The sequence below is a fragment of the Mauremys mutica genome, chromosome 3, assembly GCF_020497125.1.
Source record: "Mauremys mutica isolate MM-2020 ecotype Southern chromosome 3, ASM2049712v1, whole genome shotgun sequence".
NCBI lineage: Eukaryota > Metazoa > Chordata > Testudines > Geoemydidae > Mauremys > Mauremys mutica.
The window spans coordinates 185,915,528-185,936,863 of NC_059074.1; the positions used below are offsets into that span (position 1 = coordinate 185,915,528).

Consider the following 21,336-nt stretch of genomic DNA (forward strand, 5'->3'; position numbering starts at 1 on the left):
AGCCCTGGCTGGGATGATTTAGTTGGGTTTGGTCCTGCTTTGAGCAGGGGGTTGGACTAGATGACCTCCTGAGGTCCCTTCCAACCCTGAGATTCTATGACTCATATCCAGCTTCTCGTCCACTGTAACCCCTAGGTCCTTTTCTGCAGAACTGCTGCTCAGCCTGTAGCTGTGCATGGGATTCTTCCGTCCTAAGTGCAGGACTCTGCACTTGTCCTTGTTGAACCTCATCATATTTCTTTTGGCCCAATCCTCTAATTTGTCTAGGTCCCTCTGTATCCTATCCCTACCCTCCAGTGTAGCTACCACTCCTCCCAGTTTAGTGTCATCTGCAAACTTGCTGAGAGTGCAGTCCACTCCACCCTCCAGATCATTAATGAAGATATTGAACAAAACCGGCCCCAGGACCGACCCTTGGGGCACTCCGCTTGATACCAGCTGCCACCTAGACATGGAGCCATTGATCACTGCCCATTGAGCCAGATGATGTAGCCAGCTTTCTATCCACCTTATAGTCTATTCATCCAGGCCATACTACTTTAACTTGTTGGCAAGAATACTGTGGGAGACCGTATCAAAAGCTTTGCTAAAGTCAAGGAATAACACACCCACTGCTTTCCCCTCATCCACAGACCCAGTTATCTCCTCACAGAAGGCAATTAGGTTAGTCAGGCATGACTTGCCCTTGGTGAATCCATGCTGACTGTTCCTGGTCACTTTCCTCTCCTCTAAGTGCTTCAGAATTGATTCCTTGAGGACCTACTCCATGGTTTTTCCAGGGACTGAGGTGAGGCTGACGGGCCTGTAGCTCCCCGAATCATCCTCCTCCCCTTTTTTAAAGATGGGCACTACATTAGCCTTTTTCCAGTCATCCAGGCCCTCCCTCCCCCAAATCTCCATGAGTTTTCAAAGATAATGGCCAATGGTTCTGCAATCACATCCGCCAACTGCTTTAGCACCCTCGGATGCAGCGCATCCGGCCCCATGGATTTGTGCTCATCCAGCTTTTCTAAATAGTCCTGAACCACTTCTTTCTCCACAGAGGGCTGGTCACCTTCTCCCCATGATGTGCTGCCCAGTGCAGCAGTCTGGGAGCTGACCTTGTTCGTGAAGACAGAGGCAAAAAAGCACTGAGTACATTAGCTTTTTCCACATCCTCTGTCACTAGGTTGCCTCCCTCATTCACTAAGGGGCCCACACTTTCCTTGACCCTTCTTGTTACTCTTAACATCTCTTGCTAGCTGCAACTCCAAGTGTGATTTGGCCTTCCTGATTTCACTCCTGCATGCCTGACCAGTATTTTTACACTCCTCCCTAGTATAAATTCTTGGTGCAGAATTTCCCCCAGGAGTAATTAATGGTTCCTACATTTAAGGAAAACTCCAGGGTAAACAAATAATTTGGTATATAAAAGATATTTTAAGCCATATCTAACCACAAGGAGGGTAAACCACTGAAGACAACAGTTAAATGCCAAATATAAAAATGGATAATTAACAAAGATTCCAGCTTGACAATCTGATATGCAAACTAAGAGTGAAAGACTTAGCTTTCAACATTAGAAAGTAATGGATATCAGAGTTTCAATGATGGAAGGTAAGTTCTATAGTTTTTGCCCATTTATTTTGTTGAACTTTGAAATAGACTTCAACTTTTCCATTAGAAACCTTTGATTTCAGTCTTAATTTCAAACTTTACCTCTTCTAGGAAGTATAATTAAAATGGCAGCTGAAAAGAGACAACAGCCCCAATCACTGAAGAGAGATACTGGAAAGTGGAAAGTACAGAATTTATATTTTATTTAATATGTGCTGTCTTTAGAAAAAATCTGTACTTTTATCAAACCAAAGCTGCCTTCTGGGAATTAGCTGGAACTGAAAAGATGGCTCTAATGGGCCACTGAGCAGCTACAGGCATCCGTGTCAACAGCAAAGAATCACAATTACTGTATCAGAAAAATTAATCCTAAGAATGTAAACATGCAGTAATACACTTAATTTTTAAAACAAAGCATGGCACACAAAACAAGCAGACAGGACACATCAAAATTTGAAAATTAGAATTTTAAAAATTAACTGTACCTGGCAGATTTTTTCCCAAATTTCATCGCAGCCAGCTTTTTCTTGAAAACTCAGCGCTAAATCATAATTCTCTGCTTCTGACCAAACAATCAAGGTGTCCTATTTAAAAATAAATATTTGTGATTTTCAAAAAAAAAAAAAATATATCAGGTGCAATACAAAATAGACTGAATCCCATACAAGGATGCAATTACTACTTCAACTGGTATAAAAACTGTCAAGACAGAATGACATATCACATCAAGGAGGATGAAATTACCAGTTCTGCTACAAGTATAAAACTCTGTACAGTCTGTGAGAAATGAAAGGGGGGGGCTCCCTTTTATGGACACCCACCCACCCAGCCAGCTAGCTATAAAATCCCTGTTAGTAGCTACTTGCTTTACCTGTAAAGGGTTAAAAAAGCCCATAGTAAAAGGAAGGGAGTGAACACCTGACCAAAAGAGAGCCAGTGGGAGGGCTAGAACTTTTTCAAATGCGGGGGAGGGGGGGGAGAGAGAAGAGAGAGAGAAAATCTTTGTCTGTCTGTGGTTGTTCTCTAACCCTAAAAAGCTTTAAACCAGCTATGAAAAATCATACCCATCTGAAACCACAGGTAAGTAAGTACGTACATCAGGGAATGTCTAGGTAAACGTGATTAGATTTCTCTCTCTCATTTCTTTATGGCTTGTGGACTCCTCTGTGCTAACCCCCAAATGCTTTTGTTTTGCTTGTAACCATTAAGCTGGACCTCAAGAAATCCATTCTTGATGATTAATTATTATATTTGCTCTTTTTAAATCCAGCAATAGCCTAAGTTCCAGATGTATTTTATTTTTGTTTTTAATAAAATTTACCTTTTTTAAGAACAGGATTGGGTTTTGTGTGTCCTAAGAGGTTTGTGCATATGTTGTTTAATTAGTTGGTGGCAACAGCTGATTTCCTTTGTTTTCTTTCTCAGTTCTTCTCCTGAGGGGTGGGGGGTAAAAGGGCTTGAGGGTACCCCACAGGGAGGAATTCCAAAGAGCATATTCCTAGGAGTGGGTTTTTTGTTTTGTTTTGTTCCCCCGGATGGTGGCAGCATCTACCCACCCAAGGTCGGAGAAAACCTGTAACCATGGGAGTTTAATACCAGCCTGGAGTGGCCAGTATTAATTTTTAGAATCCTTGTGGGCCCCCACTTTCTGCACTCAAAGTGCTAGAGTGGGGAATCAACCTTGACAGTCTCTTTCATGTTCTAGCACCCAAAACATAATTTGATGAAATCTTGTTACTCTTAAACATTCAGAATATTTACATGGAAGAAGACGTAGTATTCCTCCTCTCAACAGAAATACCCTGGAGGTAGTTGTAAAGATGAATTATACATGATAGTAAACAATGTATTTACAATATGGAAATGAAAAAATACACACACAAATATGAGATTTCAGAGAACATTTAACACAATTTGGGAAATAATTCCACATGTTCCAAATTTATAACTTTAAACCAAAGAAACAAGGTAGATAAAAGATATGTTTTTTAAAAATCGGATTTAAATACTTCTTTTTAAATAAGCCTATTTAAAATTAAATTTGCAATTACAGCAACCTTTGTTATAGCTTAAACTCACTCTATTAAAATAACTTTAATAAAAAAAGCAGTAAAGTTTTAAAGAGAATTAAATCACTGAACTAGCAGAAGCCCCCGTCTCCTGAAGTGCTAAACCAGCTTTTGACAGCAACAGCCCTTCTTCTGCAGGTTCAAAGAGAATATTTTCTTCATTTCAGTTTATTTAATTAGTTCAGTTCAATTAGCTCATTCAACATTGAAAACTAATAAGAAATTGAGAAACCTGGAAAGCTGGTTTTCCTTTATGAATAAAAGACTAGTTATGAGAGAATGAGAGCTACTAGTTCTAAAATCTCAAAGCACACAGTGGCAAGAAACAATCAGTTCAATTCATTAACTGCAGATAAGACGTCCTGTGTTAAAACATGTTTTTCATTTAAAAAATTAATAAATCTTTTTTTAAATGGATCCAGCACATTTAAGATATTTTAATTTAGCTAATTTTAAAGTTTAAGATTTTCTTTTGCATTTTAATTGCATTCAAATTCCCAAATAGTGCTTGACAAAAAGCACAAGTAAAAATTAATCTAGTAAATTAGAAATGCATTATTCATTGTTTTCTAACAAAAAAATTAAGAATCTGAATCCATGAAATCAACTGTATAATGACAAATAAATGTGTACAAATATAGTGTACAAATATAGTGTTTCTTCCTGGTTTGCAGAAAGAAACACCATATTTAGCACAAAGGTTATATTTAACTGCAACTTAACATATTTTCATGGTTACCAAGAGAACCAACCTTTCTTTAGGAAAATAACTAAAAAAGTACAAATGCAAAATACGATTAAAACTAACCATCATTTAAATTATTAAAATTGCTTTGATTTAAATCAATCCACCTGTGAAGAGGCAAGCCTTTTAGAACCAGAAGTTTATAAATTGTATAATTTTTTTTTTTAAAGTTAGTCATTAAGTTACAACAAGATGATACTGGAGTTATGTATTTTTATTCAGGACTTGTCTATACAAACATCAAGTTCATGGCAGTCTGCAGTGTAAATCTACCTCACACTAGCCAGCTGTGCCAAGCCCTAAGTGCCCATGTGGACCCTGCTACTGCACTCTACAAGTTCCCTAGTGTGCTGGCAGGTTAAAGTGCATTAGAAAGTTGATAGTATGAGGCAGTTCAAGGTAAATTTACACCCCAGCTTGTTGCTAAGTATTCATACAGATAAGCCTCAAAGAGTACTACTTGATTTTTTTTTCCTTCATAATTACTCATCCTGCCCACGTGTCGGCAAACAGTGAACTCAAAGGAGTAAAGGGATCCTTTGAATTTACTGGACAGATTTAAGGAAAAATAATCCTTGCAAAAGTTTCTCGTTATGAAGAAGACAAACTTTGAAGAGGGCCACATCCAGCCCTAGCTAGGATCAAGCTCAACTCCACTGACATCCATTTACAAAAATGCTAGCTAAGGAGGCAATGCCTAGTTTTGCTTGGTTTTTTTTTTTTGGGGGGGGGGGGGGAAGGTGCTGTGGTGATGATAAATATTTTATGATGTGGAGATATATATTAAGAAATTGCAACTTTGAAGACCAGGAAAAAGAAACAGGCCTTCTAACGGTAGGCAAAAAGAGAAACTTATGCAAAAGAAAATAAGTAGTTTTGCAGTGTAACTACATACTAAAATTTAGGGAACTGACTAGATCAAGAGGCTGGTAATACCATATAAAGTCTCATCTCTGAATTAATGGTGACCAAAACTCATACCAGGAAATTGAGGCATCTTATAGCATTTCTCCCTAGTAATTGCTTGGGGCAAACCAACATGATGTCTCTCTCAGTAAAACAGGTTGATTGTTTGGCCCACAAATAGATGCCCCAGCAGAGACAGATTACCAGCCACAACTCTTAGACCAGACTAGACCTGGCCTCCATTCCATGGCAGCACAGATCCCTGTGAAGCCATGGCAGCTCCCCCTCCTCTGGTCATTAAGCACTTTCCAAAACCCTATTTGTGAGGTGTTCCAGTATAAAGTGGAGCCATCACCACAAGACACTGCTGAATGGGTCAACATTATTTTTGGTACACTATTCTCACAGGGCTAAAGTAGATGTTTGCCTACAGTGTGTTTGACTTCAATAGACTTTATTGCCTTGAATTAGGGCTTCTCATTTGGGGAAGTTTACCAGTTAAACTGGTATAATTCAGACCAATACAGTTAAACCAGTATAGTTATAATGGTATAACTCTCTGTATGGACACACTTATTCTGAAAGCTTTTTCCTGTTTGGTTTAAATCACTTCCAAAGTGACATTAGCTAAACCCAAAAAGCCGCTTTTGCTCCCGAGAGGCCACACACGGAGTTATACTAGTAGAACTATATAAAGGGCTTACCTACACTGGCAAGTTTCTGCACAGTAAAGCAGCTTTTTGCATTCTAACTGCAGAAGTGTAAACACTGCCAAGCCACTTTGTGTGCAGAAAATCCTCAGCTGCAGCGCTGCAAAAAAAACCAAAACCCCCACCTCACTGAGAGTTGTAAAGCTATTTGCTCAGAGGCTCCAGCGCACTACTGCCAGTGTAGACCTTGATTGCTTTCTGCACTGTAAGGGGCCTCCTGAGCTGTCTGATAATGCCTTAAATGAGGGCTCTGCTCATTGTTTTAAACTCGGCTGCCCTGGAGACATGCACTCCTCCCCTTTCAAAGCATTGTTTCTGACAGCCCTTGTGTCCTGTGCCGATCTGCTCCGGGACACAAAGCAAACTATTAATGTGGAATGCTCGTGCTGTTGAACACAAAAGGCATGTGTATATAACCCTCCCACATCTCAGGACTGGTTGCTTCCTGCCGCTGTCTGAACTTACAAGACAGCACACTGTCCCCCAAAACACACTCCTCCCCCCCTTCATACATACATACACACACACACTTCCCCTTCCCACACTTCAGTTGAAAAGCAGCTGGCAATGTAGTAGGATGCCCACGGAACAATGGGCTTGGGAAACCTGAATCATGTGACACTGTGCCTGCCCCATGAGGCAAACCCTTCCCAAAGCACCCTGCAGTCAGTTGCACAGTGGGATAGCTACCACAATCCACAAAGACAGCGGTGCATGTGCTCCAGCGTCACAAGGACCATGGTATGGACAGTAGTTTAGTTCCAGTGTTTTAATAAAAATGGTATAACTTGTGGTGCAGAAACTTGCCAGTGTAGACATACCCTAAGTTTAAATTTACACCTTTCCTTAGCTTATACCAGTATAATTTTATTGTGTAGACAAGATAAACATTGCCAGTTAACTTGAGGTACTTCGCACGTTTCTAAAGGCTAGTGTGGACACCCCACACACATCTGACCAAGGCTCTAAGTGTTTTTTCTTCATCCTATGGATCACGTGTAGCCTGAATTGTCCAGGGAGTTTACAAAAAAATCACTTAGCAATTAACTCATGGTTAAAAAAAAAGGGCGGGGGGGGGGGCGCAATGCATCTCTGGAGAGTCTTCCATGGGAATAAAAAGGAGAAAGGGAAAGAATGTCATAGAGCTGGCACAGCTCCTCCCTGCCTTCATGTCTCAGAAGCACCTGATCTAGCTCTCCTCTGTGCATAGAATAGAAAAATGATCAAGCCCATCACCATTTAACAGGTGTTCATTATGTTGAAGGCCACCTATTTAGTCCCTGACAGAGATTCCTCAAAATAAAGAGAGCACACAACTACCATTCTTAGGCCACGTCTACACAGTGAGTACTACAGTGGCATAGCTATGGTGCTGCTTTTATGTAGAATGTTTTTTTTCTGTTGCTGTATTTATTCCAACTCCCTAAGAGGCAGTCACTAGGTTCACAGAAGAATTCTTCCTAGCTGCATCTATATCAGAGGTTAGGTTGGCATAGCTCTGGCTTTCAAGAGTGAGAATTTTTCTCACCCCCGAGAGCCAGCTATGTAGACCTAACTTTTAATTAAGGGCTTAGCATAGTTGCTAAAGACTGAAGAGGCACAGAAACTTAACTACTTTCTCATCTTAAGAGAGGGTTTGCCTTCAATGCAAAGTTAATTCCTGCTGAAGCTTGAGTGTTGCCCCTAAATTTGGCCCTGATTCACACACACAAAATCCTTCACTCAAGTACAGTGCTGCCATTAACTTGAGTTAGCGGGCACAACAGGGAGTATAGGTTAAAACCCAAATGAACACAAATTGTCAGTTGCTAACATGACCACTTTGGGCTTGGCTACACTTGCAAGTTGCAGCGCTGGTAGAGGCTTTCCAGCGCTGCAATTAGTAACTGTCCACACCTGCAAGGCACATCCAGCGCTGCAACTCCCTGGCTGCAGCGCTGGCTGTACACCTGGCCAGGTTGGGGTGTAGCGATTGCAGCGCTGGTGATCCAGTGCTGCTCATCAAGTGTGGACACACACCAGCGCTTTTATTGGCCTCCAGGGAATAAGGAGATATCCCAGAATGCTTTAAACTAAATTACTCCCTTTGTTTTGTTATGCAGCCTCTCTTTGTTTTGTTGTGAACCTCCGGAGGAGCTCCGTTTCGCTCGGAGCTGCTTATCAGCTCCTGTTTGCTGTGATCATCTGTACCTGGCTGTAAACAATCAAATGAGAGGCAGGCAGGGAAACAGCGGGGAGTCGTGTTGCCTACATGCTGTTTGCAATTAAGAGTTAAGACTAAGGGGTCGGAAAAATGTTCTGATTTTTCAAGTCAGGAAGCTAAACACACAGTGTTGGCTCCAAAAATCCACTCTCTCTTTCCCCCCGCTCCCTGTCACACTAGACCCCACTCCACCCCCCTCTTTTGAAAAGCACGTTGCGGCCACTTGAATGCTGGGATAGCTGCCCATAATGCATCACTCCCAACAGCGCTGGAAATGCTGCAAATGTGGCCATACACCAGCGCTGGTAGCTGTGAGTGTGGCCACACACCAGCGCTGCTCCTACACAGCTGGATGACCAGCGCTGCAAACTACCAGCGCTGCAAACTGTAAGTGTAGCCAAGCCCTTTGAAGTGTGGATACAGGCTAGTGCCACTCAAATGCAGCTAGTCTTCCAACACTTTCCACAATCCCCCAGCTATTTCCCCTCCACCTCTGTATGCAGCCTGTGGGCTCTTCTTAGGGGGAAAAAAAACCCAAAACACACTGCTGCTTTCTCATGGGAAAAGTCAGTACAAAAATGCCCAACACTGCATCTTATACCCTAGATCAGCCTCCTTCCAAAATGAGAGTCCCATGCCCAACCTTTGGCATAAACTAATTTTAATTTAGTGTTGCCAGACTAACACCACTTCTGCTATATGCCCAGAAATAACAAACAAGTTATCCTACAATACAATGAAAAAGAATTTAGAGAGTGACTCAGCATACTGCAGCACTAAGAACCATAGGATGTGCCCCTAGAAGCCTAAGTGCCACACACAAATACTGTGCCAGTACAAACACAACAACTCAAGTGTTATTTCACAATGTGGTCACTCATTAGAGCTAACTTGAGAGGAGTAACTTGAGTGCAGATTACTCAATTTAACTCTATTTGAACGACATACCCCACATCATGCTTAAACACACTCTTGCAGCAGTGTGGAGAACTCTACATTGCTGATGCCTATGCTGTTTCAGATTCTGTAGTCAAGCTGCACTTTTCACGAGATAAATTATTTTTTGTGAAGAGAAAATATCCTTAAATATATTAAATGCAATGATTCCTCTAAAATTTTACCTGGAAGTGTTTTTTAAATTTTATTTTAAAATCATGTTTACATGTGTTATTTTCAGGAAAACTAGTACTGCGCCTTTCAACTCAAGTCTACAATTTGTTTTTGCTTGCTGCAGAAAAAATTATCTTCAAATAACAGTATGTGTGTCAATACAAACTTAGGCACATCCACACCACAAATGCAGGTGTAACTATAGTGTGGGTAGGGATATCACTGCTAAATTTAATCTAGCTAGTTCAGGTAATAATTGCAATGAAGACCTGGACCCTGGCATAGGGTTACAACTTAGGTACATACTCAGGGTCCATATGTCAGGCTTGTGCTTGAGTGGCTAGGCGCACTGAAACCCATGCTGCCACACATTCACTACTATTGTTACCCAAGCTAGCATAGGTATGCCTACCTGTGCTACAATTATACCTTAATTTGCAGTACATACATACCCTTAGAAGAAGAGGCAGAAGGTTAAATATTTTATTTGTATATTTAACAGATTAAGAGTTTGCAAATATTTTTACTGTACAAGAAGCAAACAATTGTGCATTAGTATATTCCAGCAGTTCTCAAACTGTGGGTTGGGGCCCCAAAGTCAGCTGGTGTGTAGACTTGCCCAAGCCTGAGCCCTGTCACCTGAAGTCCTATTGATTTTATATGGAAGGTTCTCAGACGCCAGAGTGATAGGTGGCAATATGAAATCTTAAAGAGAGAATTCAGAACAAACCAACACACCTGTTCAGCAACACAATCTATATTTGATATACTGCATTCAGTATTAATTCTCTGTGCACTATTACCACTGAACAGAGTCCAGTCCAAGGCTATCTTGATTTTCAAAATGCAGCACAAAAATGGACTCAACTATCTTAACCATCCCTCTCCTCTGCAATTATGACCTCCCCATGACAGCTATACTCTACTGAAGCAATTAAACCACCATCCAGTAGGTATCAAGTATCAGAGGGGTAGCCGTGTTAGTCTGGTTCTGTAAAAGCAGCAAAGAATCCTGTGGCACCTTATAGACTAACAGACGTTTTGCAGCATGAGCTTTCGTGGGTGAATACCCACTTCTTCGGACCTCACTGCCAGATCAAATAATGTTGATCAATAATCTTGCTGCATTCAGAACTAAATGCAAACCTGTTTACTAAAGTTCTCTTGCAACAGGACCCCACAGTCTCATTTTTGTATTAACTAGAAAACCTGCACAGAAAACAAACATCAGCAGCAAATCTGTACAGTAAACCTTTGTGGCAAGGGTGGAAAAGTATTACTGTTTTTTACTGGTGGGAAGTGCTCAGAAACTATGGTAATGGATACTAATATAAGAACCTGGATAAAAGAGATAGAGAATCTACTGTGGAAAAAAAGGGAATGGATAGAAAAAGAAAAGTAGCAAAAAAAACAATGAGGACAACTTACTTTGTTTTTCTATAACAGATAGGAAAAGACAAGAGAAACATAGTACATGAGCAACAAATAGTCCTGTGGCACCTTATAGACTAACAGATGTATTGGACCATAAGCTTTCGTGGCCGAATACCCACTTCGTCAGATGCATGCATCTATAAGCTGCCACAGGACTTTTTGTTGCTTTTTACAGATCCAGCCTAACACGGCTACCCCTCTGATATAGTACATGACTTTTTTAATGGATTACTAGAAGGTTGACAATATGTTACATTCAGTGCTGTTTTATTCTTTTGATTTACTGAAAGCATGCCCTCAAAAGATGGTTGTGTGCAAGTGTATTCAACCCTGGCTAGTCAGCTTAGTTAGGTTAGGCTAGCAGGTGCGCCTGAACGATAATAATAAAAGCCACATTGTACAGGCGGATTCCTTGATGTCATTTTCAGGGAAAGAACTAAAGAAATAACCAGTATGTTAATGGGTTAATAGCAGAAATAAAAAGGAATCAATTACATGTATACTACTCCATATTTAAGTATTCTTCCTTTCATGAGTTCAAGATATTCCCCAAAATACCTAACAGCCCTTTTCAGACACCTTAAATTATAGCACTAATAGAAGTACAATTTTTCAAAGTTTGCAAACAATTTTTCAACCTGCACAGAAAACAAACATCAGCAGCAAATCTGTACAATAAACTTTTTGCCCTTTTCTGTAAATTAGCATTAATTTTTGTGCCAAATTCAGTGCGAAATGATAAGACAAAAGAAGCTGATACTTGCCTGCTGTTTTTGATATGCAGTGTTTGGATTTATCTTTGATTCCAACAATAGAGAACCTGAAAAGGTGATAAGGAGTTATATTTAGGAAGTTTAATAAAACAAAAACCTCCATGGCTCTTAAAACTTGCCATGTGTCAATAAATATATTTAATTAATCCAAATCTTCTAGCCAGTCCAAAAGAATATTTTGCATTTTAATGGAAATCTCTACACCTTCTGAATAAGCCAGGTAACGGGCAAAGTACATTTTTTTTGCTCTCATCTCCTTGAGGTGCCCTTCAGAAATGAAAAATCTAGACTCTATAAACCCAAAAACTTTATTTTGTGTAAGTAACATATGTATCCTGGCAACAAGTCTGGCGTAATCTATACCAGACATCAGAAGGTTTATTTAGCACATTAGCACCTGTCGGCTGACAAAGTTGTCACTATGATTTTTTTCTTTTTTTTCCCCTGAACTTAAACACACAAATAAAAACAAAAAGCAAGCAAACAAACAAAAAACACACCAGCAAGAGTTTCACCTTTCCAAAACAGAGAATTTCCAAGAAGAAATTCCCTGCACATACAAGAAAAAAGGAAAACCACATTCGGAAAAAAACAAACACACACAGAATATTGATTAATCTGGGAATGCTTATGAAAAATTTTGGAGAAGGGGTGTCACTTAAATAGACTTCATCCTCACTCACTGCTAGGTAAGGGCTGGCAGACTCAGTCACTGGTGGTAACGTTAAGGATGCGTTTGGAGTCACTTCAGTGCAGACCACACTCGGCCTCACTGGGTGAGAAGGAAAGTTTGGAGGAAGAAGCCCCCCTAGAGACGCTGCCTCTCAGGGAACGGGGGAGACTCCCTCTCATAAGCTCGACCCATGGAGGAATGGAGTGTCAGTGCCTGGGGCTTTGCTGGGGCAAGACAAGGCCAGACTAGGAGGCTGTGGTGGGATCAGTATTTGCGGGTCGCTGGGCGGGGGCGTTGTCACATTATCTCCCCTTCCCCGGACCCGTTGTCCCAGCAGCCAGGCCCAACCCTGTGAACGTGTGAGCCGGGTAGCGACCGGCCGGGGTAGGAAGGGCACCACGGGGGCCAAGCCGCAGGCCACCTTCCCGGCAGGCAGGGCCTAGGCCTGCCCGCAGCTCCTGGCTCCGTTCTCACCGTCCGACTCGGCCCGCACCAGCAGCGACATCCCCTTGAGCCGCTCCACGTAGGTGGAGGAGACGTGGCCGGTGCCCCTGTCGTCCCATTGCCGGTCCTCATTGAGGGTATAGACCTTCACCCGCCGCCGGGTGTCCGACATGGTGCAGCCCGACCAGGGCCTCCGCGCCGGCCAGCCGCCTCCGCGGGGTCGGGGAGTCGCTCACGGGCAGCGCGGGGTCTTTAACACGCCGCTTTTCATGGCTCCCTGAAGGCGAGAGGGGAAAGTTAAGCCCCCAGCCCGGCCCCTTCACTCCGCGCCGCCGCCTCAGCAGCTACCACAGCGCGGCCGCCATCTTGTAACCCGACTCTCCTGCCTTTCTCTTCCTTTCAGCAGCGCGTGCCACGGGCTCCACTCGCAGGGGCTACGGTGGCCGAGAGCCCACGCGCTAGTGCTGAAAGGACGGAAGAGGCGGGCTATAAATACCCGCCCTGAGTCCGCCTTCCCATCTCCCACACACTATAACACCCTCCTGCCACTCACCTCAGCTCCTCGCCCCCTCCCCCCTTTCAGAGTCCAGGGACAGAATCCACCCCCCTTTCAGAGGTGCTGGCACTAGGCATGCAGTAGCATCCCTGGCTTGGAGTAGTTTCCATCACAAAGGGTTCACAATTTGGTTCAGTGGCTCTCAGCACACATACACACACCCCATACAAAGTATTCCAGCATCCACGGACAGAGTGCAACCACTGCCCCTGACTATCACAATTCTGCTATCCCCAACAGCCACCACTATCCACTCCAGGGCCCCGAGCCTACTGTCCCCATGAACTAAGTCCCCCACTGGCCCCCACCAGCATGGACCCCAACAGAATCTTACACTAGCCCCTGAGACACCCCAACATTTGCTGACCTGCCTCTCTCCACTTTATTGGTGTGGGGGCAGGGGAAAGAGATCAGAAACTCTAGGGGCTTATTGAAGGGGGCTGGAGGATTTGGTGGTTTGTTTGTATGACCCAAACCTCTCTGATGGACCATAACCTTGTCGTGGTGGCGAGGGTTGCGTGGGCTAAAGACCATCAGAGCTACATCGACCAGAGCTTTCATACTCCTGGTAGGGTCTCCCTTGGCGAGCGGGTCTGAGGCGAGGCTCTTGACTATCCCCGGTCCAAACTTCAGACCCCAACAGTGGATCAGGTGCATATAGAGGACCTTTTAGTACTCTGCATCTGTGAAGATGAATGAGGGCTGCAGCAAGAGGGAGGTCCCTGGTTGTCTTGGATCTCCTTGCCACTGGGTCAGGGTTTTCCTCCTGCCAAGTCTCGTGGTCACCACCTGCACACTGGTTTCCCCACATTAAAATATTTCACATGCAGGCTTCTGCCAAAGGGCTCATACCCACACAATCTCTGTGGTGACGGACAAGTGGCGGTGAAGACAAGAGCAGTAATCTCTGGGAGTCTTTAGTCATAAATCTGCACATAGGCGGCAGCCATGTGATGGTTGTTTTGTGCTTGGATGAGACAGAAGTGCATTTTGGCAGCAGAGACAGATTGAGCAGGCCTTTTTAGGATCCCCTCTGCACACCCAAACATAGGCTGTCTCATACTCTTCCGACTGGATGGATGCATCCAGTGGGATCACTCAACTCTGCAGCCAAAACAAGAGATATAAGACAATGAATTTCACCACCTGGAATGTCCACACCCTTATAGACTCTTAGCAGAGTGAAACGCATAATTGTCATAATTGCCAGAGAACTGGCAAGACTTAACATTGACACTGCAGCTCTTAGTGACACCCACCGAGCTGATGAGCGCCAATTAAAAGAGGATGGAGGTGGCTACCTTGTCTTTTGGAAAGGAAAAGCAGCAAAGAATCCTGTGGCACCTTATAGACTAACAGACGTTTTGGAGCATGAGCTTTCGTGGGTGAATACCCACTTCGTCGGATGCATGGAAAGGAAAGTCACTTGAAGAGAGACGCATTCATGGGATTGGCTTTGCCTCAAAAATAATATAGCCAGTCAGCTTTTGGAGCTTCTCAGGGGGATCAGCGAGCGTCTCATCACTGTTCGGCTCAAGCTCAGCAACAACCAATAAGCCATAGTCATCAGTACATATGCCCCAAGACTTGATGATGAGGAAAACAACAAGGAACAATTTTATAGTGCCCTTGATGCAGTCCTCACCGCCACACCTAAGGCAGACAAACTCATCCTTGGGAGATTTCAATCCCAGAGTCAGACAGGACTCCCAACTCTGGAATGGCACAATAGGCAAAGAAGGGGTGAGAAATGTAAACCCCAATGGTATTCTCCTCCTCAGAAAATGTGTGGAGCATGACCTGCTCATTACGAATACCATCTTTAGGCAGAGTAACAAATTTAAGACCACCTGGAAACATCCTCGGTCCAAACACTGGCACCTCCTTCACTATGTTATAGTCAGACCTTGAAATTATGCCGATGTCCGCGATTAGTAAGATCAATAATGTACCTGCAGCTCACTCGACCACACCACAAACACCCAAAGACTAAATGAAAGCAGTGTAATATCAAAGCACTTCAGGACCAAGCCAGCTACGAGATGCAACGGCTCAGAGACCAAACCATTCATCATTCACACTGGTGTCAAGCAGGGCTGTATCATAGCTCCAACACTCTTCTCCATTTACCTTGCTGTGGTCCTGATTCTTATCCGTGACTGCCTTCCCGATGGAATCAGGATTGAGTATCATATGGATGGCGAACTCCTCAATCTCTGACATCTCCAAACAAAATCTAAGATCACAAGTATTGGCATCACTGACCTTCAATATGCAGATGACTGACATTCTCGCAAACACAGAGGCCGACCTGCAAAGTACCCTAAATCTTTTTGCAGATCCCTATCACACCCTAGGTGTGTCTCTCAACAATCGGGAAAACCAAGGTACTCTACCAGCCCTCACCTGCACAAACTATTCTTCATACTCCACAAATCACCATCAGTGGAGAACTCCTGGAAAATGTGGACCATTTTCCATACCTTGGCAGCCACCTCTCCCAAACAGCCAGCTTTGACATAGAAATTGAATACAGGCTCTGTTGTGCCAGCAAATCCTTTGGAAGACTACTCAAATGAGTCTTCAATGTTAGGGATCTGCAGACAACATGTCAAGCAGCTGGAGTGGTTCCAACAGCACTGCCTCAGGAGGATTCTCAGGATCAGCTGGGAAGACTGATGCACTAACATCAGTGTTCTCTCTGCAGCCAACATCAGCAGTATAGAAGCACAGGTCATGCAATTCTGCTGGGCTGGCCACCGTGTATGTATGTCTGACACTCACCTCTCGAAGCAAGTACTCATCTCTCATTTAAGTCAGAGAAGAAGGGCTCGCAGAGGGCAGCGGAAGCGCTTCAAAGACATATTGAAAGTACACCTTAAAAAGGAAGGCATCAACTGAACAAACTGGGAGTACTCTGTGTGGAACAGAACACAGTGGCACCACGCCATACACCAAGCCACAGCTCACTTTGAGAACAGACATGCTCATGAGACAGAGAAGTGACAAAGGAGGAAAGAAAGGGCACAACAGTCTAGCCAACAACTATGTCTCCTCCAAGATTACACCTGTCACATATGGGGGGAAATCTGTAGGGCACGAATTGGGCTCTTCAGCCACTTAAAAACCCACCAGTGAACCCCCTAGGTAAGCAGACATCCTCGCATCAAGGAATAGTTGAAGAAGCATAAGACCCAAACTCTAGTGCTTTTGCTCACTATTTAAAAGGTCACCCACAACAAGGAACCATTTTAGATTGTAAAGAACCTCAGTAGATGCCCAGACTTTGGTACTGATACTAATTAACATCAATAAATATTCCTTGTAATACAATAAAAGGACTGTTCATTCCACCTTGAAACATATATAAGATGCCTACCAGCAAATGTAATAGAAATAAACCCCAAACCCCATCAATCCTCAGCCCACCTCTTCTGTAACAGCCTACCCCAGTGTATACACAAACTTCAACAAAAATGACTAAAATGGTTTAAACCAATACTTTTTGTTATTTCAGGGTGTCTGTGGATACTAGGCCATGTCTAATCTACGGCTACAGCACTGCAGCTGTATAGCCACAGCATACATATTTCCTACATTAATAGAACGGTTTTTTCCATTGATGTAGTTAATCCACCTCTCCAAGAGGAGGCACCTTAGCCATGTGTACATAAGGGGTTAGGTCAACCTAACTACTGGGCTCAGGGTGCAAAATTTTTCAGAACCCTGAGTGACATAGCTAGGTCAATCTAATTTTTAAGTGTAAACCAGGCCTTACTCTGGAATAAACAGACTTAAACAAAAACAAAATAGGATACTTGTTCCAAAATAGGAATCTGCACCTTTTGTTATTTTGGGGCAAGTGTGTGCACAAATCAAAACCAGTTACATTATTTTGGGACAAATATGTATGCCGATCAGCCCACAGCTTGTCCAGGAAGTAAACAAATCCAGACTCTTGCTGACCCAAGGGAAGAATGGATTGCAAAGTCACTTGACCCCCATGGAGAACATGCTGCTGACAGCTCCCTCAAAAAGGCTCTAGCTTGAGCCTCTCCACTGATCTCATCTACATTAGCATGCCTCTGTCCCCATGCCAATCTCTTTGCTAACTAAGGTCCAGTCTACACTACAAAGTTAGGTTGACATAAGTCACCTTGCATCAACCTATTTGTGTATGTCTACACTCAAATTTGTCTCTGGCCAATACCCTGCTAGTGACTCAGTAAAACCACCCCCTCAAATGGTAGAGCCACAGTCAACCTATTGAGGTCAATGCAGTGCAAACGTAGAGACACTGAAATCCTGTGTCTACCCTACCAATCCTCCAGCATCTGTCCCACAATGCCCCATTCCCTGCCACAGTGACCAAGCTGGTCACAATTTTAAACTCCACTGCTCAATGATCACAGAGACAAGAAGCCACTCTTTCAATCCCCGAGAATGTTTTTGCAATACTTTTTCCTGATTGGCAACTTGGTAAACACACCTAGCAGCTCATCTTTGTTGTGTGCAAATACCCAACCAACCATGCTGGCTCCATGCAAACAGAGCAATGATATTACATGGACTCCTGCCTGGAGTAGACAGGAAGTATTGGATCTTCTGGGCCTACGGAGAGAAGAGACTGTGCAAGCACAGCTATAGAACTGTTAACATCTACAATAAGATTGCATGAGGAATGCAGGCAAAAGGGGAAGAAAGGGATCAGCAGCAGTGCTGCATTAAAGCAAAAGAACTTGGCCATGGATGCCACAAGGAAAGTGAGCACAATAGATTTGGTGCTGTGCCAGAGACCTGCCACTTGTACCACGAACTACATACCATAGTTGGTGGAGACCCCACCAGCACCCAGCAGACCACTGTGGATACCTCAGAAGACCCTGAGACAAAGATCCCTGCCATGAACGGTGAGAAGGAAGGTGGAGGGGAGACACAGTGGGGGACTCCAGCCATGCTGTGAGCAGGGACTTGCTTGAGACTCCGCCACAATCTAACCAGGCCTGGATGAGCCTGATGAAGGCAAAAGGAAAGCATGAAAGTGCTTTCATGCACTTTCCTTACAATGTTTACATTTAATGATGGCACCTGGCCGATTGCCAAGTTAACAAGACAAAAGGTATCAACTTTTCATTGTTTTACTTATACGAGGAGGAGGTATAAGAAACAGAGGTAGAGTTGGCATCTGCTTTTCATTCCCCTGTTACGTTAGGCCGGGGTGGCCATACAGAGCATAAGAACATAAGAAAGGCCGTACCGGGTTAGACCAAAGGTCCATCTAGCCCAGTATCTGTCTACCAACAGTGGCCAATGCCAGGTGCCCCAGAGGGAGTGAATCTAACAGGCAATGATCAAGTGATCTCTCTCCTGCCATCCATCTCCATCCTCTGACGAACAGAGGCTAGGGACACCATTCTTACCCATTCTGGCTAATAGCCATTTATGGACTTAGCCACCATGAATTTATCCAGTCCCCTTTTAAACATTGTTATAGTCCTAGCCTTCACAACCTCCTCAGGTAAGGAGTTCCACAAGTTCACTGTGCGCTGCGTGAAGAAGAACTTCCTTTTATTTGTTTTAAACCTGCTGCCTATTAATTTCATTTGGTGACCCCTAGTTCTTGTATTATGGGAATAAGTAAATAACTTTTCCTTATCTACTTTCTCAACATCACTCATGATTTTATATACCTCTATCATGTCCCCCCTTAGTCTTCTCTTTTCCAAGCTGAAGAGTCCTAGCCTCTTTAATCTTTCCTCGTATGGGACCCTCTCTAAACCCCTAATCATTTTAGTTGCCCTTTTCTGAACCTTTTCTAGTGCTAGAATATCTTTTTTGAGGTGAGGAGACCACATCTGTACACAGTATTCGAGATGTGGGCGTACCATGGATTTATATAAGGGCAATAATATATTCTCAGTCTTATTCTCTATCCCCTTTTTAATGATTCCTAACATCCTATTTGCTTTTTTGACCGCCTCTGCACACTGCGTGGACATCTTCAGAGAACTATCCACGATGACGCCAAGATCTTTTTCCTGACTCGTTGTAGCTAAGTTAGCCCCCATCATGTTGTATGTACAGTTGGGGTTATTTTTTCCAATGTGCATTACTTTACATTTATCCACATTAAATTTCATTTGCCATTTTGTTGCCCAATCACTTAGTTTTGTGAGATCTTTTTGAAGTTCTTCACAATCTGCTTTGGTCTTAACTATCTTGAGAAGTTTAGTATCATCTGCAAACTTGGCCACCTCACTGTTTACCCCTTTCTCCAGATCATTTATGAATAAATTGAATAGGATTGGTCCGAGGATTGACCCATGGGGAACACCACTAGTTACCCCTCTCCATTCTGAGAATTTACCATTAATTCCTACCCTTTGTTCCCTGTCTTTTAACCAGTTCTCAATTCATGAAAGGACCTTCCCTTTTATCCCATGACAGCTTAATTTACGTAAGAGCCTTTGGTGAGGGACCTTGTCAAAGGCTTTCCGGAAATCTAAGTACACTATGTCCACCGGATCCCCCTTGTCCACATGTTTGTTGACCCCTTCAAAGAACTCTAATAGATTAGTAAGACACGATTTCCCTTTACAGAAACCATGTTGACTATTGCTCAAGAGTTTATGTTTATCTATGTGTCTGACAATTTTATTCTTTACTATTGTTTCAACTAATTTGCCCGGTACTGACGTTAGACTTACCGGTCTGTAATTACCGGGATCACCCCTAGAGCCCTTTTTAAATATTGGCGTTACATTAGCTAACTTCCAGTCATTGGGTACCGAAGCCGATTTAAAGGACAGGTTACAAACCTTAGTTAATAGTTCCGCAACTTCACATTTGAGTTCTTTCAGAACTCTTGGGTGAATGCCATCTGGTCCCGGTGACTTGTTAATGTTGAGTTTATCAATTAATTCCAAAACCTCCTCTAGTGACACTTCAATCTGTGACAGTTCCTCAGATTTGTCACCTACAAAAGCCAGCTCAGGTTTGGGAATCTCCCTAACATCCTCAGCCGTGAAGACTGAAGCAAAGAATCCATTTAGTTTCTCCGCAATGACTTTATCGTCTTTAAGCGCTCCTTTTGTATTTTGATCATCAAGGGGCCCCACTGGTTGTTTAGCAGGCTTCCTGCTTCTGATGTACTTAAAAAACATTTAAAACATATAAAAGCACTTTGTTTATGTGCATAGAGATGTCCTTTTTAGCCTCCTGAGAGATCTTGATAAAACTTTTATAGAGACACTTTGTAATTCACTCCTGAAGCTTTCTAGGGATGGCTGCTTTTTTTCCTCTGCGGTAGGATACTTTGCTATGCCACTTTGAGGAGTTTGGCTAGCACCATTGCAGTAAACAGGCTAGGAGCATAGAGGCCTGGGAGGCTTTGGAATGCCAGTAGCAGCCAGGTTTTCTGTGACTTTGTGTACCTCAGGAGTAAGATATCAGCTAAAACCACCACCACCTGAGGAAAATAGTGCCAATATTCACTGCCATTGCACTATACTTCTATCCATGGAACAGATATTGAAATGTTATTAGCTTCATACAACAAAATCCTCCCCTACCGCTCATCCCTGGCAGGCTGTACTCACCATGGCTGGGGCTTGAGAGCAATGTTCTGCTGAGGCGCTCAAAAGCTGAAAAGTCAATAAACATTTGTTATTAAAAGCATTTATAGGAATAAGGGAAGGGATTTTTAAAACTTATCTTTCCATTATGATGTAAATCCAGTGGCACACCTTTTTTGATCAGCACCTTCTGGCATAGTGGCCTTGAGGGGGGCACCCTCCATGGCTGCAGGATGCCTGACCCTGATGAGGAAGAGAAAGGAGAGGACTAGGAAGGACATTCTGTGAGATTCTGCAAGGCAGTGCTGCATCATATTGTGACCGACGGTAACGAGAAAAAGAGGACAGGAAAAAAAGCCAGGAGTCCCAGCAGGACAAGGAGCAGGAAATTTGGGGTATTCTCAGGCCTCAAACCAAAATGCTGCAGACTGTGGTTGATCTACGGGTCCAAAAATCCCAGACTCTCCAATCATTTGCACTCCTTGGATAACTCCATGGTTGCTTCTCCCTACACCCCACAAAATACCATATGGCATCATGGGG

At 43.2% G+C, this 21,336-nt stretch overlaps 1 protein-coding gene across 5 annotated transcripts in view; it reads right to left on the reverse strand.

The window, feature by feature from the left end:
* PPP4R3B (protein phosphatase 4 regulatory subunit 3B) overlaps positions 1-20,836 on the reverse strand; it is a 102,991-nt gene extending 82,155 nt beyond the window's left edge. Inside the window, exons 1-4 of one of the 5 annotated variants that reach the window (XM_045011925.1) lie at positions 20,818-20,836; positions 12,694-12,940; positions 11,538-11,593; positions 2,082-2,180 (exon numbers count right to left, since the gene is read on the reverse strand). In XM_045011925.1, coding sequence (XP_044867860.1) covers positions 2,082-2,180; positions 11,538-11,593; positions 12,694-12,835 — 297 coding nt within the window. In that variant the 5' untranslated portion in view covers positions 12,836-12,940; positions 20,818-20,836. Of the gene's footprint in view, positions 1-2,081; positions 2,181-11,537; positions 11,594-12,693; positions 13,133-20,817 lie in introns of those variants that run through there. The other 4 variants (XM_045011928.1, XM_045011927.1, XM_045011929.1 and 1 more) reach the window with 4 other exon arrangements.
* Positions 20,837-21,336: the final 500 nt, after the last annotated feature.